This window comes from Eschrichtius robustus, chromosome 5 (assembly GCF_028021215.1).
Source record: "Eschrichtius robustus isolate mEscRob2 chromosome 5, mEscRob2.pri, whole genome shotgun sequence".
NCBI classification, from domain to species: Eukaryota; Metazoa; Chordata; class Mammalia; order Artiodactyla; family Eschrichtiidae; genus Eschrichtius; species Eschrichtius robustus.
In genome coordinates this window covers 29,825,606-29,843,884 of record NC_090828.1, presented here as the reverse complement: position 1 = coordinate 29,843,884, position 18,279 = coordinate 29,825,606, and the positions used below count along the sequence as shown (strand labels likewise).

The following is an 18,279-nucleotide window of genomic DNA, read 5'->3' as shown; positions in this document are numbered from 1 at the left end:
GTCCATTGCTATACAAAATGTTTAATAACTCTGCAAATTGAGAGAGCAGTGAAATCATGTTAGCCTTTTTTAAAACAAATCAGTGTCTGATGTCGATAACTGTCAGAATAATTTATTCCTATCCCCATAATTAAGTGATACTGCTAAGTTAGGGATGATACTTTAATGCCTGACAGCTGTATAAAATCTCAGTAAAGCTGCAGAAAAACGAAACAGGAATTTGAAAGTGACCTTGCATCATTAAACTCAGCTCCCTGCTTTTCATGGCGTCGATCTCAATGCAACAGAAATCTGAAAGCTTCAGAGTGTTTAAAATGGGTGCATTGAGTAATAATGAATTAATGTGAGCTGTTGGCATTTCTGAATTGCAAAGTACATGGCTAATTTTTCACCAGCTAACTATAAGCATCATGCCTGAGGAAACAACATTGAGTTGTTTGAAAATACTAAGATCTCTAGTGTGTGTATAAGGATCCATCATTAGATTTCTGAAATTGCCTGTGAGTAGAAAGCAAATTATTCGGATAATGTGGAAACTAAATAAAAATACATATACATCTTCAATTTTAAAAATTAATAAATATGGAATTCTTTCTTTTTCAACAACATATATAGAATAATTTTTTAACAGCTGCTATGGATTACAGTGGAATAATTTATATGTATGTGTGAAAGAACTGACTTTCTTCCAAGTGTTGTAGTCAATGGATGGATGTATGCAGGTTTTATGAGTTATTTTCACATTATCTAAGTGCATCTTTTCTGTGCTCTGGGAACCTTCTCAACTGCCATGTTTGCCATATGGTTTGTGATAGTGACCTGTCTCAGGATGGAAGAAGAGTCCTAAGAATGAAATCGAACAGTGGGTTGCATGGGAGTCCTGATATAAAGCCCTACTCATGTTCCAGTCTGCCTTTCCCTTTTCCATTTTCTCCTCCCTGCTGATCAAAATATCACAGAGATGAGGACTGTTGATTTTAGTCATTGGATTTTCCCATAGGGAAGTCCCACCCAAGTATCGTGGAAAACTTCCTTGCTCCTTATAACAATTTTCCTTTCCTGGAAGTGGAAGGAGGAGCATATCTTTCTTTGGTGGACTCAGTGGAAGGCAGCTGTTCCTTGGGTGTGTACTGCTCCCTGTCACAGATATGGCTCTGAGCATTTGGGTTGGGATGTCCTGTTCTAATCTTCACCTGAGTATAGTAGATACACACAGAAAAATCTTGCCCCAGGTGATGGGAAATAGGAATGTTTCTTATAAATAATCAGCTGCCTCAACAACTGGTCTGTAATACAGTTTATTTGGCAGGCAAGTTCATAGCACCAGTAGGGTGGATCATTCTAGAAATTTGACTCTCCCATGGCTCCAGGAATGATTGAGAAATTTCTATACATCTGTGCATATGTCTGCACATTTACTTAATATGATTCAGACAGTGCAGATTTCTTTTCACTGAGAATGATGGGCAAGGATTTCCAGCAACATTTTTTTCCCCTAAGTTTATTTGCATTTACTTGATGGCATATATCACATTTAGCTGTGAATGAAGCATTTTTATCTTCTTGACAGTTTTTGTATCTTCTCAGCTGCCTGGTTATAAGTCAACAAATTAGGTATCTGTGAGTCTTATTTTAGCAGTGCATTTTAGCTCCATTAGCAAATATGAAAAGTGATCTATTCCTCTTGACAGCTTATTTCTCTGAAAAGTAGCTCTAATGGTAGAGGTCATCTCTGGAGCCCACTACCGCAGAATCCTCCAAGAGATATTACCCCATTTAAAATATGCTTTTTGGAAGTGTTATTAATAAATTAACAGTGATTCTCACACAGACACATTTGTAAGATGCCATAACAACAGATCATATAAGAATACCACATGATAGCTGATTATAGGGCCATGTATGTAGCCTGATTGGAGTGTTGATTTTCTGTGGTAAATTAAAATGGTTTCCCTTTATCTTTCTAATCTCTTTCAGCTATTTGAGCCCACAGAATGTGGAAATGGATATGTGGAAGCTGGGGAGGAGTGTGATTGTGGAATCCATGTGGTAGGTATAAGAGATCTTTTCTACCTTCAGCACATCTACCCAGAGTGCAGAAGAATAGCGTTAGTGGGAAGTCTGCCCCATCATTCATTGTGGTCTTACTGCCTTTATTTCTGAGCTCTCTCATCAATGCTTAATCCTAGCTCAGACACGTTAGAATTAATCATTGGCTCTGTCTGAAGAAACCTAATGGATTCTTCTAATCAAATTCGTATCTCTTAAAAATTCATAGCTCATATTCATCTCAGACACGTTTTACTAACTCATGAAAATTCTTTCTGTTTTGTATATTATTTTTGTCTTTGTAAAACTAGATTGAGTATTAAGAATATAACAGAGCTAACCAAGGGTTGGGCGCCTGCTAAAAAATAAGCTTACTTTTTGGTAGAGAAGCCCCTTCTTAGAAGATCGTACTTTGCTGAGAAGTATAGCCGGATGGAATCTATCATTGCTTAAAGTGGTTCATTCTTTCCTAAAAGATTTGCTTACTATTATATACATCTCCTCACGTGGATTACGCATAAGTTACATGTGGAGAGAATGTTGAATGACCAGTGGGTAGGTTTCATCACTTACTCACGTGAAATGTTTTCTCTAGGAATGCTATGGATTGTGCTGTAAGAAATGCTCTCTCTCCAATGGGGCCCACTGCAGCGACGGGCCCTGCTGTAATAATACCTCATGTCTTGTGAGTTCTCTGACAGTTTCATCTTTCTTATCGTTGACATATTGGCCAAATATCTCAATGTGTACATTGAGTATTTTTACAACTTGTCACTCACTTGTTGATCGACACTGTGCATATTGGCCTGGCGATTTTGTAGAATCAATAAATCTATCCAAATTCTGTGGGTTACAACGATTATCTTTACTATGATTCACTACCAACCATCCTATTCTCTGGTACCTCCCTAAGAAAATATATCTATAATCCTTCCAAAATAAACATTGAGAATTGCTCTACTATCATGAGTGAAAACCAAATTAAATAGTTGAATAGAAGAGGGACAATTCTTATGGTCTTTTTCTAATAAGCCCTACTTATAACCTTTTTCTTTAAAACTCGTCCTAATTTATTTTAGACCCTGAGCAGAAACCTAGTGCTCATATTTTTACATTTGATATTTTAAATCACTTATAAAAGCAAGAAAGCTAGATAAGGAAGTAATATATGTCTATGTATGTATGTTTATATGTGTATATGCACAACTTGTGTATGTGTGGACACACAGTTACTTCCATCTTTAGAGACCTCTGGTTAATATTTTTAAAAACCGTTTTTTAAATTTTCCTTTTTCTCATCTATAAAATCTCTAATATTCTTTAAAACCATAAAAGTATATGATTTAACTTTATCCAACACCAAAGGGATATTATGCATGTGGTAATCTAGGCGATTCTAGCTTAGTTTGTACTTGCTTATGTCCCCAACCAGATTATAAATTGCTTGAAGATGATGGACTCTTTCCTTCATCTTTTACCCACCCACCACCCAGAGAAACAAAATGCCTTGTATTCAGTAGGCATTCACTGGCATCACTGAAGGAAATTCACATGAATTAATTGAAATCTGATTGTGTATATTTAGCTAAAGCAAGACTAATATCCAAGCTAGTTGGTAAATCAGTGCAGGTTGGGTGTGCATATCAGTCTTCAGAGAGATCCTAAATGTTTATATTTCAGTGTTTTGTTCTCTTGTCTTAAGCCACACCAGTGTTTCTTCTTTGCGTAATTGTCATCACAATGTTTTCCAAAAATAATACTCTGAGATAGTGGATTTTGAAATCTGACCATGTAATGCCTTGGTTAATGATTCATATTTACTACACAGAGTGGTATTTGGGCATTATCTCTATCCTGGAACTATCTTGCTGATTCATAAAAAGAGTTTGGCGGTGGTTATGAAAGGATGTCATGATTGTTGGTGAATATAAGAATGTTAACTCTTTGAAATATTAATTAATACTGGTTCCTAATATTGAGTTTTGATTTGCAGTTTCAGCCGCGAGGGTATGAATGTCGGGATGCTGTGAATGGGTGTGATATTACCGAATATTGTACTGGAGACTCTGGCCAGGTATGGCAAACTGAGTTTTAGGTAATACATCTTACTCGCAAATACATATTGTAAAGCTTTCAGTTTGGATTACGTGTGTGAATATGATTTGGTTCTTTTGTTTTTTGTTTTGTTTTGCTCTGTTTTCTAGTAATTTCTAGCTCCTACCATGCCTTTATTTTAGGAACGTTTATTGTGGTTTTTTGGACCTAAAAGATCTCTTTTCTTCCAAATTTCCCCTTCATAATTAGTTCCCTTTATATTGCTTATATCCAACTAATTGATTTTTCTTTCCTGGTCCCCACATCTAAAACAGTACCCTCACACTGATAAAGCGCTAATAGTACTATTTTCGAGCATTTTTAAGCCACAAAACCCTTTCTTTTTTTTTTTACATCGTTATTGGAGTATAATTGCTTTACAATGGTGTGTTGGTTTCTGCTGTATAACAAAGTGAATCAGCTGTACGTGTACATATATCCCCATATCTCCTCCCTCTTGCGTCTCCCTCCCACCCTCCCTATCCCACCCCTCTAGGTGGTGACAAAGCACTGAGCTGATCTCCCTGTGCTATGCGGCTGCTTCCCACTAGCTATCTGTTTTACATTTGGTAGTGTATATATGTCCATGCCACTCTCTCACTTCGTCCCAGCTTACCAACAAAATTTTGGATGGAAGCCCAATGTAGAAATCTGGGAAGAGTAGCGCTGCTGTGGTTGAAATGGGATTGGGAGCAGAAGTCTGCCTTCCTTAGCTCTGTCACCATCTCGCTCCACTTACGAAGCCCTGGCTTCATGGCCCACACACTTGGCATGATCTTCTTCACATTAAAGTTATCACATTATCATTAAGGTTGCCTTCCGGCATTCCTTCTTTAATTTTTACATTTTTAAACATTTATATTGTGTTGTTTTATGTCTTTATTTGTCATTCAAATGAACATTTGTGGAGCCCCTGCTCTGTGCTCACAAGCACTGCTCACAAGCACTGCTGTGAATGCTGGGATATGGGAGGAATTGAAATAGAAAAGTCCTTGCTCTTACGGGGCTTGCATTCTGCTGGATGGAGAAAGGCAAATAAATGAACAAAAAACCCAGTGAGTACAGAAGCGTGGCTTCTTCAAGAGATGGAATGAAAGCAGGGATAGCTGGGGAATAGTGGAAACAATTCAGAGAGGAAGTCAGGAATCAGGCAGGTAGGGGCTTGGTAAGAATTTTTGACTTCATTCTACCTTCATTTCTTTCTAACGTTATTTCAAGAGCATTTTCTCATGCTATGACACAGTTTTTATAAATATCCTCTTTACAGTTGCATGAAAGTCTGCCATGTGGATATACCAGTCACTTCTACATCCAGTGGTGGTAGATATTTAGATTGTTGGCAGTATTTCATTATTATGATTAATACGGTCGTGAACCTCTGTGCATTTTTAAGAGTGTTTCTTGTTTGGAGTTAGCACCTTAGGACAAGTTCTCAGGAGTGGAGTTACCTATTTCCAGGTAGGGCTCCTGATAGAGTACAGTTAGAAGCCAAAATATCATTTTTGCTACTGCAAATAGCCAAGTTGAAAGCCATAGTTAGTGTGAGGGCTAAATGGGACTCTTTATAGATCCCAGATTCAGGCTATAGCAACACGTTTTTGACAAAATTGGGCCTGGAATGACCTGTCCTTGCAGAGCCAGCCCTATCCTTGTATGCCATGGAGGAGCAATAGAGAGAGGGTGATTTATGTGAGTAGGCAAGAGAAGGATGGCAGGACCGGGCCAGAATGCCAAGTTACTCTTCTCAAGTTTATCAAATCAGCCAGCCAACCAACCCAGCCATTCACTCTACCTGCCTGGAGAATTGAGTCCAGGAGCAGAGAGTAACTGGAGTTACACTGAGTTCCCCTCCCTGGAAGGAAACATGAGGAGAGGAAAACAAAGGTTCCTAATTAACCTTTTTGAAAGGTTTTGATATGTATCATCTGAGGCTCGATTCACGTGGATATGGTACAAAGGAATGGTACAGTGAACTCTATTCAGGCTATTATTCTTTTGTGATTTTTATGTGTATCCGTTTTTATATATAAATATGTAAATAGGTTTCTCTGCAATTTTTAAATAATATAGTGGCAGAATGTAAGAATTGTGGATTCAGTGTTTTATGACAAGTGTACTGACGTTCTTGATATACTGTTTCACTGAGTTATATTTTTAGTTTTGTAGAATAATACTATTTTTATACCCATCATATATTGTTTTGGTTCTGTGTATTCAGTTCTTTTAAAAGTATAGTTTTTTCATTTCAACCTTTAACTCTTGAATTGCCATAGACTTTACTGGAAATAAGGTTTTTATAATGAGGGCTCTGTGTTCAACTTAATATTCTATTGTCCAAATTTTTAAAATGTTCTTTTTATCTCATGTGTCCAAGGTGAAAATTCTACTGTTAAATTCTCAGTGGCATAGTAGAAAAGAACGTACCTTTAGTAACAATTCCCTTATATGACCAGAATGAACCTGAACTAGATAAGTGGAATAGAGGGAGTTAAACACCCACCCCAAATTCTTTTGCTTTGTAAGAGGCAGTGAACTGTGAACTTAATTGATGCTAATAATGATTAAGAAAATAGGATCTCTGAGAATCTCTGCATCTCTGAAAATCAGTATCGTTGGCAACATTATGACTTGATCTCTTTTATTTTATAGTATATTTTTGCTTAATTTTGATACTAGCATTTACTAATGCTTCTGAGCTGCTTTTTGAATTCACAATTTATAAGAGAAAAAGTAATACATGTGGAACTGAGAGAAATCCTGGGCAAACAGTCTGGATGATCTAATAAAGATATTTTTTAAAGATGTGGGAAATGTGTTTTGTTAGTACTATGAAATATGTCATCAAAATGGGAGTATAGCACAATTAAAAATAAGTACATTTAAAGGCTATTGCACTGTGAAAGCCGGCCTCAACTGGACCTTCCTGCACAGCAGAACTGGGGGCTCAAATGGCATTTAGAGACCGAATCCAGAGCTCTGCTCACAGGCAGAATAAAGTACACAGATTTATGGTCCCTCTGCTTTAAATGTCTCCAGACAACGAGAGACATCCATAATTTCCTTTGTTAAACATTTCAGTGATAAGTAACTTGCTTTTATTAGCCTAAACGAAAAATAGATTGATTAGAAATCTTCTTCCATGTAGCTGTGACAGTTTATAACAAGAGCTTTTTTTTGTAATTAGTGACTCCTACTAGTTTTTTCCTCTTGAAACATCACAAAAGTCAAATATGAAACCTGTTTAGCCCCTGATGTACCTATTCTAGTAGCAACATTTCTTTTGCATTTTTGTCCAGTGTGGTTGTGTTCATTTTGGAGTAAATGAATAATTAATGTTAGTTGATTAATAAGAAAATGATGGTGTTTTGAGTGGATTTGGATGAAAGAGGCCCAGGGATCTCTGTTTTTGGGCAGTTGGTCCAGTAAACCAACTTCTCGTGCTGATAATTACACCTTTTGAAGAGTTACCATTAGGTTGAATGAAAGCTTGTATGAGAGTCAGTTGTTCCTGAGAAAGATGTAGAACCAAAGCATTTAATCTCAATGTGTTCCTTCATAAGTTACTGCTTCTTCGCACTTCTAAATTAGTTCTGTTATCTTTCTGTAGTGACCATGATAAACAGCTTGTTGTTGCAGAATAGAATAACGTAATTGTATCTGTGTGGGTCATTTATTTATTTTCTCAGTCAGTCAGTTGTCATTGAGCACCATCTCAATAATAATTGAGCCAGTTTTGTTCTAGGTGCTGGGGAGGCAGCAGGGACAGAAAATCCCTGCCTGCATGGTGCTCGCATTAGGATGCAGACAAAAGACAAGCAAATACATAAAATATACGGATCCCCAGTTGGTGATACATGTTATGGAGAAGAAAAAAAATAGGGAATGGGGAACAGAGGGTGCCAGCATGGGGAAGGAGGTTACGGTTTTGAAGAGCATGGTTAGAGAAGGCTTCTCTGAGATGTTGATATTTGAGCAACGTCCTAAAAAAGGTGAGAGAGCAAGCCAGGCAGAAATCTGGGGCAAAGATTGGAGGAAGAGCAAGGACAAAGGCCGTGGGGTGGCAGCATGGCTGGTACATTCACGTAGAGTCAAGTATTTATGGTAGAGAGTAGGAATGAGGTCAGAGAGATGAAGATGAGGATGGGGCCGGCATAGGAGCAGATCATGATGAACTTGGAAGGCCAGTGAGTAGATGGGGAAGCCATCAACAGAGGAGCAACATGAGGTGGTTTAGGTTTTTCAAGGGACACTCTGGTAGCTCTATAGCCTATAAGGAGAGTAGAGTGGAAGCAGGGGAATCAGTTGGAGGCTGTTGCATAATCAGAGAGATGAGAGATGGTGGTGAGAGATGGTGGTGGTGTGGACCCGGCATTAGCGGTGGAAATGGAGAAAAGTCAGATTGCGATTATATTTTGAAGGTAGAAGCTACCAAGATCTGTTGATGGACTAGAAGGAGAGTGTGAGAAAAAGAGAGGAACACAGGATGACTCCATGGTTTTGGCCTTGAACAGTTGGAAGAGTGGGACTGTCATTTACTGAGAAGGTGAAAACTAAGGGAGGACCTCAGTGGGTATTGCTATGTTTCTTATTCACTTGCCACACCCATGTATTTTTTTTTTTCCTTTTTGTATTTGTTTTGAATGCCGTAGCAGAGCCTTGACTTAATTTTTTTAGCTCTCTTAAATGTAGTAAATGAGACGCACAGAAAGTTAAAATTTTAATTTACTCAGGGTAATGTTGGGGGAAAATGAAATTTTCCTTATTTTTACTTATAAAAAATAATTTGATAAATATACCTGGAAAAAGAAAGAACTGTCACATCATGATTGTTCTAGTAAAAAATCTGTAGTTCAAGAGGTCAGAAATGTAATGGAGATACAGCACTTACATTGAGTTGAAGGGCAGTGTATTTCTTCTCTCTCAGTAATGTGGCCTAGAGGTGAGTGTCATGGGTGTCCCATGCAAATTTGACATTTTCACAGGGCTGAGCGAAGTCTTGTAAATTAGCTCCTGAACATGTCCACTCCTGCATAACAAGCTGATTTGTTCCCTTCATTATCCATTTTAATCCCTTCTACTTTTAACTCCACAGGCAAGTGAACGTAAATTATTATTTTAGCCCATCTCATGGAAAACAGAGAAACATAAAAAGCACCCACTGCATGGACCTAATTGATTCATTTTTACCAATAATTGCAGAATAAATTTGGATAACCTACTCAAAGAGTTACTCATGTTTTCCTAATTATAGAGTCACCATGCTTGCATTTTTAAAATACTTACTATAACTTTTACTGGTATGAATGATCTGTAGCACACAATTCACAAGTAATAATAAAATCATGCTTGCATTTTTTTTGCATTTTAATATATTGTGCACATAATCTGAAGATACTTCACATGCTGAATGTTAACTAAAAAGGTTTTGTTTTTCAGTGCCCACCAAATCTTCATAAGCAAGATGGATATGCATGCAATCAAAATCAGGTATGCTGGGCTCTAGGTTTTAAATGGGATTTTATAAAAAGATTAGATTTCAAGGTGTTTTTTTTGATAAATGTAATTTTGATGGGGAATTGCAATTCAAACAACAGTAAATTATTGCAGTGGTCTTCTAATTCAGAGTTGCTTTATGTCATATAAAATACAAATATGTTATATTTATCTCTGGGTACAAACTGTCCAGATTGAGGGTGAGGAAAAAAATGTAATGGCTGATGAATTAGAAATCTAATTTATTGAGTTGTGACTATCTTTTAATCATTTCAGCCTGTCTCTGATGGGAAAATATGGTAATCTGTTGTAATGTGGTTGTTTGTTTGTTTTTTTTCCTGAAGCTATGTTATAACCTAACCATGCACATGCAAAAAAAGCTAAAAATCATTGGTATCACCCAAAGGAATGTCTCAATTTTTGTTTTCCATAAAATTTCAAAGTTTAGACAGTTAGTTGGATTTGAAGAGCTGTACTATGAGGTATGTTTTGTGTTTTAAATTGTAACTGTCATTCTTACGCTTCTCTTAAGATGTTTATGGCTTTTATTTTCACTGTGAAAGTATTAGGGTACCGAATGAAAAAGAAAACAATTTTGTCTGAAACAATGAAAAGGAGACCTTGCAGTGAGAGTCTGGGGGAAAATGGAACTGGCTGCATGTGCCTCATAACATATGTTCTGTCCTCAGGGCCGCTGCTACAACGGGGAGTGCAAGACACGGGATAACCAGTGTCAGTACATCTGGGGAACAAGTAGGTCATGTTTCCTGCTTGCTGGTCACACACAGGTTTCTCTTAATATCGTTCACTGCCAGTCTTGCAGAAAGAGATATACAGCTTGGGGGTGATTAAAAAACAAACAAACAAACAACTAGAAAAGGCTGAAGAGAATGGTGAATCTTAGTCACAAAACCACAGCAAACAACTGCTGACGTTGGGGACTTGTCATCTGAACCAAAAAGTGCCAATCAGTGATTGTGGCTGTGACAGAAGGGATGCTACACCCTCCTGCAAAGACCGGATTGAGTGCAGTGGTCATGCTTATTATCCAGCCACTTGGCTGATTTTCTTTGTACCGTGGATTTAACATTCACCCCCTCAAGTTAGCTTTCTGTTCTTTTACCCCAGGATAGAACCAGACTTTTTTGTTGTTGTTGTTTTTAATTCTATAATTGATTATCTCAGCTTGAAGTGAAGAAACACAAGTACTTCGTGAGACGCAGACAGATAGAGATTCGGGTACATGGTCACGCTTCTCAGTACCTTCCCTACATGTCAGTACACGTATTCTCTTCCTGACATTTGTAGTGCCTCGCCAGTGAACTTCAGTTCACGAGGGCCAGGCCGGAAGAGAGAGAAATGGCTCTGCCTTGCTGGCAGAGGCTGGGTCACCCACCAGGAAAAGAAAGCACGCAAGAGGAGACTAGGACCCATGCACAAGTGATTTCAGTGTTTGGCAAATGTCATTTAACTGAAAGATTTACTTTCAGTGCTTCAGTTTTGACAAGGGAAAGATAGTAGAGGCATTTTTGTCTTTTAAAAGGGTTTAAATATCAAAATCCATGTGCCAGTGTAAAATCTCAATGAGCTCAGACTTTATATTGCCTACTGATATTAATAGAAAGCAGGATTAGGAATGATATTAGTTTTCTCTGTGTCACTTCACTAGTTCCTGCTGATGATTAATCCTACCTCCCACCCTCAAACCCACCAACAAGAATTGGGAATAAATTTGTCTCCCAAGTTAAAAACAATGGTGTGTTGGAGCTGTCCTGTCTTAGCTTATAAGAACCATTGGTTAAATTTTCAGGAATTTTAGAAGCCAGTTGACATCATGTTCTTAGTTTGAAATTAGCCATGTATTACACCATGGAAATTTACACCATGGAGATTGGCAAGTGCTACAAATTAGGAATTTTTTTTTCCTTTTTCTGAAACACCAGTTATTAAAATATTTACTGGCACACTACCGGTTATGGATAACAAAGAGAACTAAAATTAATTCTCTTTTCTTGCTCATCTCCAAAAGAGGCTTCGGGGTCTGACAAATTCTGTTATGAAAAGCTGAATACAGAAGGCACAGAGAAAGGCAACTGCGGGAAGGATGGAGACCGATGGATCCAGTGCAGCAAACAGTGAGTGGTCAGCTCTGGGAGCATAGTGAGTGGACTTGGAAACCCTGGTCCAAATGTAAAATGAGCACAAAATAAATGTTACTGATTTTTTAATACATATTCGACTACTTAAAATTTTGAAGTATGGATTTTAAAAATACATTAGTATAGCTAGAGGCAAATGGCTATGAACTAAACTATTTCTGTGGTACAGACTCACACCATTTCTGTAAAATTCAGAAAAGTTCTTGCATGCTGTATTTTACTTGAAGCTTGTTTTGAAGAGATACTTTGCCAAGGTATTTTAAATTAATAGTGGGTTTTAATTCTCTACTTTTGCTAGCAGAAAAGGCCTATGAATGTACTAGTATACACAGAATTCTACAAGCAAAAGATATAGACTGTATATATAATTTGAGGGACCATTTAAAGTGAAGTAATATATATACTTAATTATTTCTCGAATGTAATACCATTTGATTGAATTAAACGTCTAATGTCTATATTAGAGTTCTGTTTTCCCTTCTAAAAAGTAGCTAGTCAGTGCATATTGGAGGCATCTTTACTCAGGAAATGAGATACTTTCAGAGCACGTTGGTAATATTTTCCCTTGATTTGGTGAGGAAAGTTAAAACTGTGATTTAATAGTTTATTAAGGTTAACTCAATGACTTGGATCTATGGGACCACTAAGTGATACACCAAAGCTCCTCCGTTCTCCTTCCATAACAGTGAGGATTCTTCTCCCATTTTGAAGCAGAGCAAGGATTTAAGGGAAGTTTTATTCCTCTAGTTAATGGTCTCTAACGTACTTTAGGAAACTTTGCCATTCTATGTAGTCTTTGATGGTAGATGAGGCCTTAGGAGGCAACAAATCTTTGACTTCTTTAAAGTTAAACCAAAATAACAGAACAGAACTTCCCATCTGATGTCTCACGAGTGAGTTATAGATGTTCTGAGCTGTTCGGTCCTCGAGGTGCCAGGGAGGAAGTGGGGACTAAAATAGTCAAAATCCATGGGGTTGGACGCCTCTGGATTTGATTAGCTTCATTCATTAAATCGATGTCATAGACAAATCTGATCATTTCTCTGTGCCTCTGTGACTTCAAAAAGTTGGGAGGCATTGTATCAGATCATTGTAGAAGATAGCTTTTGAATATCTGGCAGTTAGAATAGCCAACCACCAATGAGTTAAAGAAAATAAATGCATGTTTTTTTAAACTTTAAAAAACTGGGAAATATAACATAGAAAAGTGATTAATATACAGATATACATTTTGCCAAATAAATGCGAAGTGAACTCTCATGTAACCCCTATGTGGATCAAGAAGTAGAACATTCCAGAAATGTATTCTTCCCCCTCACAGTGCCCGTGTCTCTCTGCTGGAGGTACTGTCGTCCTGACTTTTCTGGCAATTGCTTTCTTTCTTTTCTTTAGAGATTTACTGCTCAAATGTTCAGCCCTAAACCGTATATTTTGCCTAAAGTTTCGGTAACTTTATATAAAAGGAATCATATCTCATGTATTATTTTGCATTTTGCTTCTTAAGTTCATTATTTTAAGAGTTTTCCATGGTATGTGTAGCTGTTGGATCATATTTATTGTTCATTTGTTTCATTTTCATTCATATTTATATACCTTGATTTGTTTCTCCATTCTACGTTGATAGACATTTAGATTGTTTCCATGTTTTGGCTATTAGGAACCATGCTGCTGTGAACATTCCGATACATGTAACTTAGGACACGTTTGCACATACTTTTCTAAGGCCTTTCCTGGAAGAAAAATTGCTAAGTCATAGGGGATGTATATTTTCAGTGCTACCAGATGATGTGACACTGTTTTCTAAAATGGTTGTACTAGTAAACCCTACCATCGAGAATTTGTATGAGAATTTTGTTGTACTACATTCTCACCAATACTTGGCATTATCAGACATTTTACTTTTAGGTATTCTGCTGGGTGTGAACTGCTTTATTATTGTGGTTTTAATTTGTATTTTCCTGATTACAAATGGAAGTTAGTACATTTTCATGCATTTCTTGGACATGGATGTCCTTTTTTGTGATGTGCCACTTTAATTCTTTGCACATTTTTTAAGGAGTTCATTGTTTACTTCGCTGGAGGTAGGTGCCCTCATGGTGGGTGAGCCGTTTAACAATGTCGCCAAGGACCCAGATGATTTCTGCCCCTCTTCTTTGTAATGCTTAGCATGTTCAATTTGTGTCTTTACATTTGTGAATTCACGATTGCAAGGCGAATGCAAAGGCTCCACACTCAAAGGCAGGAAGCAGGGGTAGGAGGAAAAGGTCTTCTCCCTGTCAGGCTCTAACCTTTAATCCAGAGCACAGAATTCTCCCCAGCAATCCCTAGCTGGCTTTTCCTCACATCTCAACACCCAGGGGCCACTCTTAGCTCCAGGAGGGCGGGAAGGAGGGATGGCTAGGAAAGTGGGTGTAGCAAATGGGGGTGCCATGATGAACTCAGACACCAGTCATGAGCCATCTTTCAGGGCTGGGCACTTTGCTACTCCAAAGAAACTGTGATCCTGTTAGCAAGGAAGGAGGGAGTCCTCGCCAACCAACAATATCTGAACAAATATTTTTATTTAGAAGAAAAGGGAATATTTCCCATTTAAAAATATTTGTAGACTGAATAGTTTCAATTTTTTCAGTTTGATTCCTCCTGTCTTGTTCTTCTTTTTTTTTTTTAAATATGTTCAGCGATGTGTTCTGTGGATTTTTACTCTGTACCAATCTTACTCGAGCTCCACGTATTGGTCAACTTCAGGGTGAGATCATCCCAACTTCCTTCTACCACCAAGGCCGGGTGATTGACTGCAGGTAACACATTAAATGTTGGAAAACCTAATGAATCGCGAGAATTACAAATTTAGAAAAATCAAGGGAAATGGTAACTTAGATTTTATTATCACCTTGCATGTTGAAAGTCATTTAAAAAACAAAGTTATATACTGATTTGCAAATTATATTTGCTTAAAAATTATACCAGTTATTAGTAGGGAGGCATTCCTCGTAATTATAATCTTAAAAGTAGAATTTTACGGTATTCATTTTGACACATGATTAAAGTTTTGAGCATTGAAATATGTCACTATTTGAACACTGTGTGTTTCGTTTTTTGTGACAAGAAATAAAGAATTTAAGCTATACTCTATGTAGCATGTGTCTGGTTTAGAAGATGGCTTAATTAATGCCTAATCACATATAGAAAATATACACTAAAATATTATTTATAGCTGTAGTGAGACATTTGATGTCCAGTTATCTGCGAGTACAAGGCACAGAAGATATGAGGCTTATTTTTGAACACTGGGAGTCATATTATATTTTAAATAAATATTGTTCCCGTTAAAGTAGTCATAATTCTAAGATTCTGTGCCCTCATTCAGATGATAACTGTCGTTGCCCAAAACACTTTTGGGATTTCCCCCTACAGAATTGCCTTCAGGGTCTGCAATGTTTATCCCTAGTATTCCCCAAATAGCAAACCTTCCTCTTGTATGAGTGAATGAAAGATTTGGAAACATCCCAAAGTAATTTTGAATAGAATTTAGTAAATTGATTGGGGAACCAAATTGGATATTGCTGTCTTGGTCAAATGGTTGCTGATTTTCTGTCTTTTAAATGGCTCTAAAGGCTATTCTAACAGTGTCTTAGACAATAAGATCCTTCCTGGAATAAATCTGTAGTCCTCAGATCTAGTTACTTTGATGCACAGAAGCTTCCTTTGAATGTGTAAATTTTTGCACGTCTTTAGATACAACAACCTTGTTAAATTATATTGTTTTATTCTAAACTAGTATATTTTAAAAATATTCAGCAAGGTACTTAATTAGTAATTATAACATTGATTATTATTCAAATTCAGGCTGTCCTTCATTTTGAGGTTTTAGAATTATATGTATCAATAGAGAGGAACCGGCTTATTTTTTTCAATCATGAATAGTCCAATCCTCTAAAGTAATAATTTAAAAAATATTTTCATTTGCTATTTATGCTCAACATCTGCCTTTTTGCATCATGAAACAGCTGAAAGTCTTGAAGAGCTAATGATAAGATTGCTTGTCTTGTGTTTATGCACACCTCTCCCCTAGTTTTAACGTTGGTCTTGAAAACAAGGGAAGATTTAGAACACACTTTGTGAAAATTACATTTTTTTTGTTCTGATGAACTGCAGTGTAATAATGATAGTGAAAGACAGTTTCTTTTATTTAGGGGAGGTGGGGAAAGGGGGAAAGGAAGAGAAGAGTGGAGAAATGCTAGAAGAAATCCATGTCCTCTGACAGCCTCTTCAGTTTCCTAAAGAGCAAACCTCATTCACGTTGATGTTATATTTCTAAGTCTGGTGCTAATGGTTGTATGACTATTTTTCTCTTTTTAGTGGTGCTCATGTGGTTTTAGATGATGATACAGATGTGGGCTATGTAGAAGATGGAACACCATGTGGCCCATCTATGATGTGTTTAGATCGGAAGTGCCTACAGATTCAGGCCCTAAATATGAGCAGCTGCCCTCTCGGTTCCAAGGGTAAAGTCTGTTCCGGCCATGGGGTAAGCAGGCATCAGTGTCCAGCCCAAATCTGAAGTTGGAGTATGGCAAACATTGTCTGGCATCCTCCAGCTTCACAGTGGTTGGACTTCCAGTTCAGCCATTCTCCTTCCGTGACTGTTGTTAATATCTATGCACTGACTATGATTATTTCCTTAGTATCCTTATCTGCTAAGAATAACTCCTATACGTGTTGATATGGTTTTATTTTTGTTGTTTCTTTTACCACTGGCTATTTGTATTCACTGCAGTCTCTAGAGATAGCTTGGCATCCAAGGAGTTGGAAGAAAATTGATGTGGTTCCTAAAGAAACTGTAGACTCCATGTGACTGCTTTGTACCATTCACAATAATTTACAGCCTCTCAGTAATTGCCTTCCAGCTACTCAACATGCAAACATGTTGAGTATCTATGTGTGCACAAACATACTGAGTATCTATGTGTGCAAGATCACACTAGACTAGAGGTTGGATCACTGCTATAATTCACGTGTTTAAAGTTGTACGGTTATGCTTGGACCTTTGGCAGCCAAAGGGAAGATGTACTCTCTACTCACAACTGCGTGTAGCTTTAATTCTATGCACAAAGTGTTTGGGCAGATGCTTCCTGGCAAACCGAGGTTTAATACCTAAAAGCACATTTTAATAATTATTTAAATTGGGTTTAGTAAAAGAAAAGCAGTTCAGAATTTAAACAGCCTTCTGAAATGGAAAAAACAGACATGAAGAAACTCAGAGTGATCATCTCAAAGGAAGATGCTGCAATGAAGGTAAAAATAATCCAAAATATAGATAGCTAAACAGGTGATATGTCGTAGAACAAGGTAGAAAGACATAAGAAGCTTATGCCCAATGACTATGATTTCATGTTTGGTTGAAATCATAGGCTCATTGGGAGGCAGTACAGCCTAGTGATCAAGAGCATGGGTTTTGTGGCTAGAAAGAATCCTGGGTTTGAATCCTGGCTCTGCTTCTTTCTATCCCAGTGACTTTGGGCAAGTCACTCAACCTCTCTCAGCCATCAGGGTGCTAGTGTGAGTATTAAATGAGATGCTATACACAAAGCACTGAGCATAAGTACCCAGCACATAGTAAATGTAGTAAATATTCAATAATTGCTACAGTAAAGTAAAAGCACTGGGCAGACCTCTCAGTTATTCAGTTATTGTTCTGAAAGCATTATAAAATTTAATGCCTTTAAAAGGCCCATGAGTCTCCACTACCCCTCCCACTTTTTCATCTTGTTAAAAAAAGGGTTAAATTCAGCCTGTTAATCATAATCATGATGTTATGTCATTTCAGGTTAAAAAGCTCTTATACCAATAAGCCTAAATTCGATTTTATCATCTCTAAATAATCTATCTCCGAATGTATTTCACAGGCAGATGGGGCTTTAACCTACTCTGTCTCTAGTTTGTGGATGGTTATTTATTTCATCTAAATTACACATCCATTCCAGCATGCTGCTTGGTCCCCAGAGGAAGAGAAAGGGACAAGATCGCTCTAGGAGGGTCTTCAGCCTGGCTGACTGAGAGAGGAGTGATACCACGGGCAGGCAGGGAAGGTGGGAGGGTGTGTGTTTGGCTGGCAGAGTGCCACCTAATGACTTTTGTGTTGAGCATGGTGAGATAATGCAGTGCATTGGTGATTTATGCCTCCAAGTATTTAATCTCTGGCAATGCCTCTTAAACCCAGCATCACTTAATTTCTTGAATTAAGCATGTATGTTTCTACATTGTCAGACATTTGTGTACTTAAATAATATCAACACGAGTAATTAACATTTAATTTAAAAATTTCTTCCTTTTATTCTTGATTTTTCTATAATTAACTGAAAAGAACATCATCCAACTATTGGATCTATACGTTGTTTCCCCTTGTCTAGTATTCAAAACCATGGGAGATTTTTAAAAATTCCCAATGGGTTTTAAAGCTTCTGCCTTGTTCCGTGTCCCTTTT

General features: G+C 37.4%; 1 protein-coding gene across 1 annotated transcript in view; it reads left to right on the top strand.

Annotated features, from left to right (window-relative positions):
• ADAM23 (ADAM metallopeptidase domain 23) overlaps nucleotides 1-18,279 on the top strand; it is a 161,128-nt gene that overhangs the window by 123,371 nt on the left and 19,478 nt on the right. Inside the window, exons 16-23 of the mRNA XM_068543812.1 lie at nucleotides 1,978-2,049; nucleotides 2,645-2,734; nucleotides 4,043-4,123; nucleotides 9,580-9,630; nucleotides 10,326-10,389; nucleotides 11,666-11,771; nucleotides 14,474-14,593; nucleotides 16,155-16,323. Coding sequence (XP_068399913.1) covers nucleotides 1,978-2,049; nucleotides 2,645-2,734; nucleotides 4,043-4,123; nucleotides 9,580-9,630; nucleotides 10,326-10,389; nucleotides 11,666-11,771; nucleotides 14,474-14,593; nucleotides 16,155-16,323 — 753 coding nt within the window. The remainder of the gene's footprint in view (nucleotides 1-1,977; nucleotides 2,050-2,644; nucleotides 2,735-4,042; nucleotides 4,124-9,579; nucleotides 9,631-10,325; nucleotides 10,390-11,665; nucleotides 11,772-14,473; nucleotides 14,594-16,154; nucleotides 16,324-18,279) is intronic.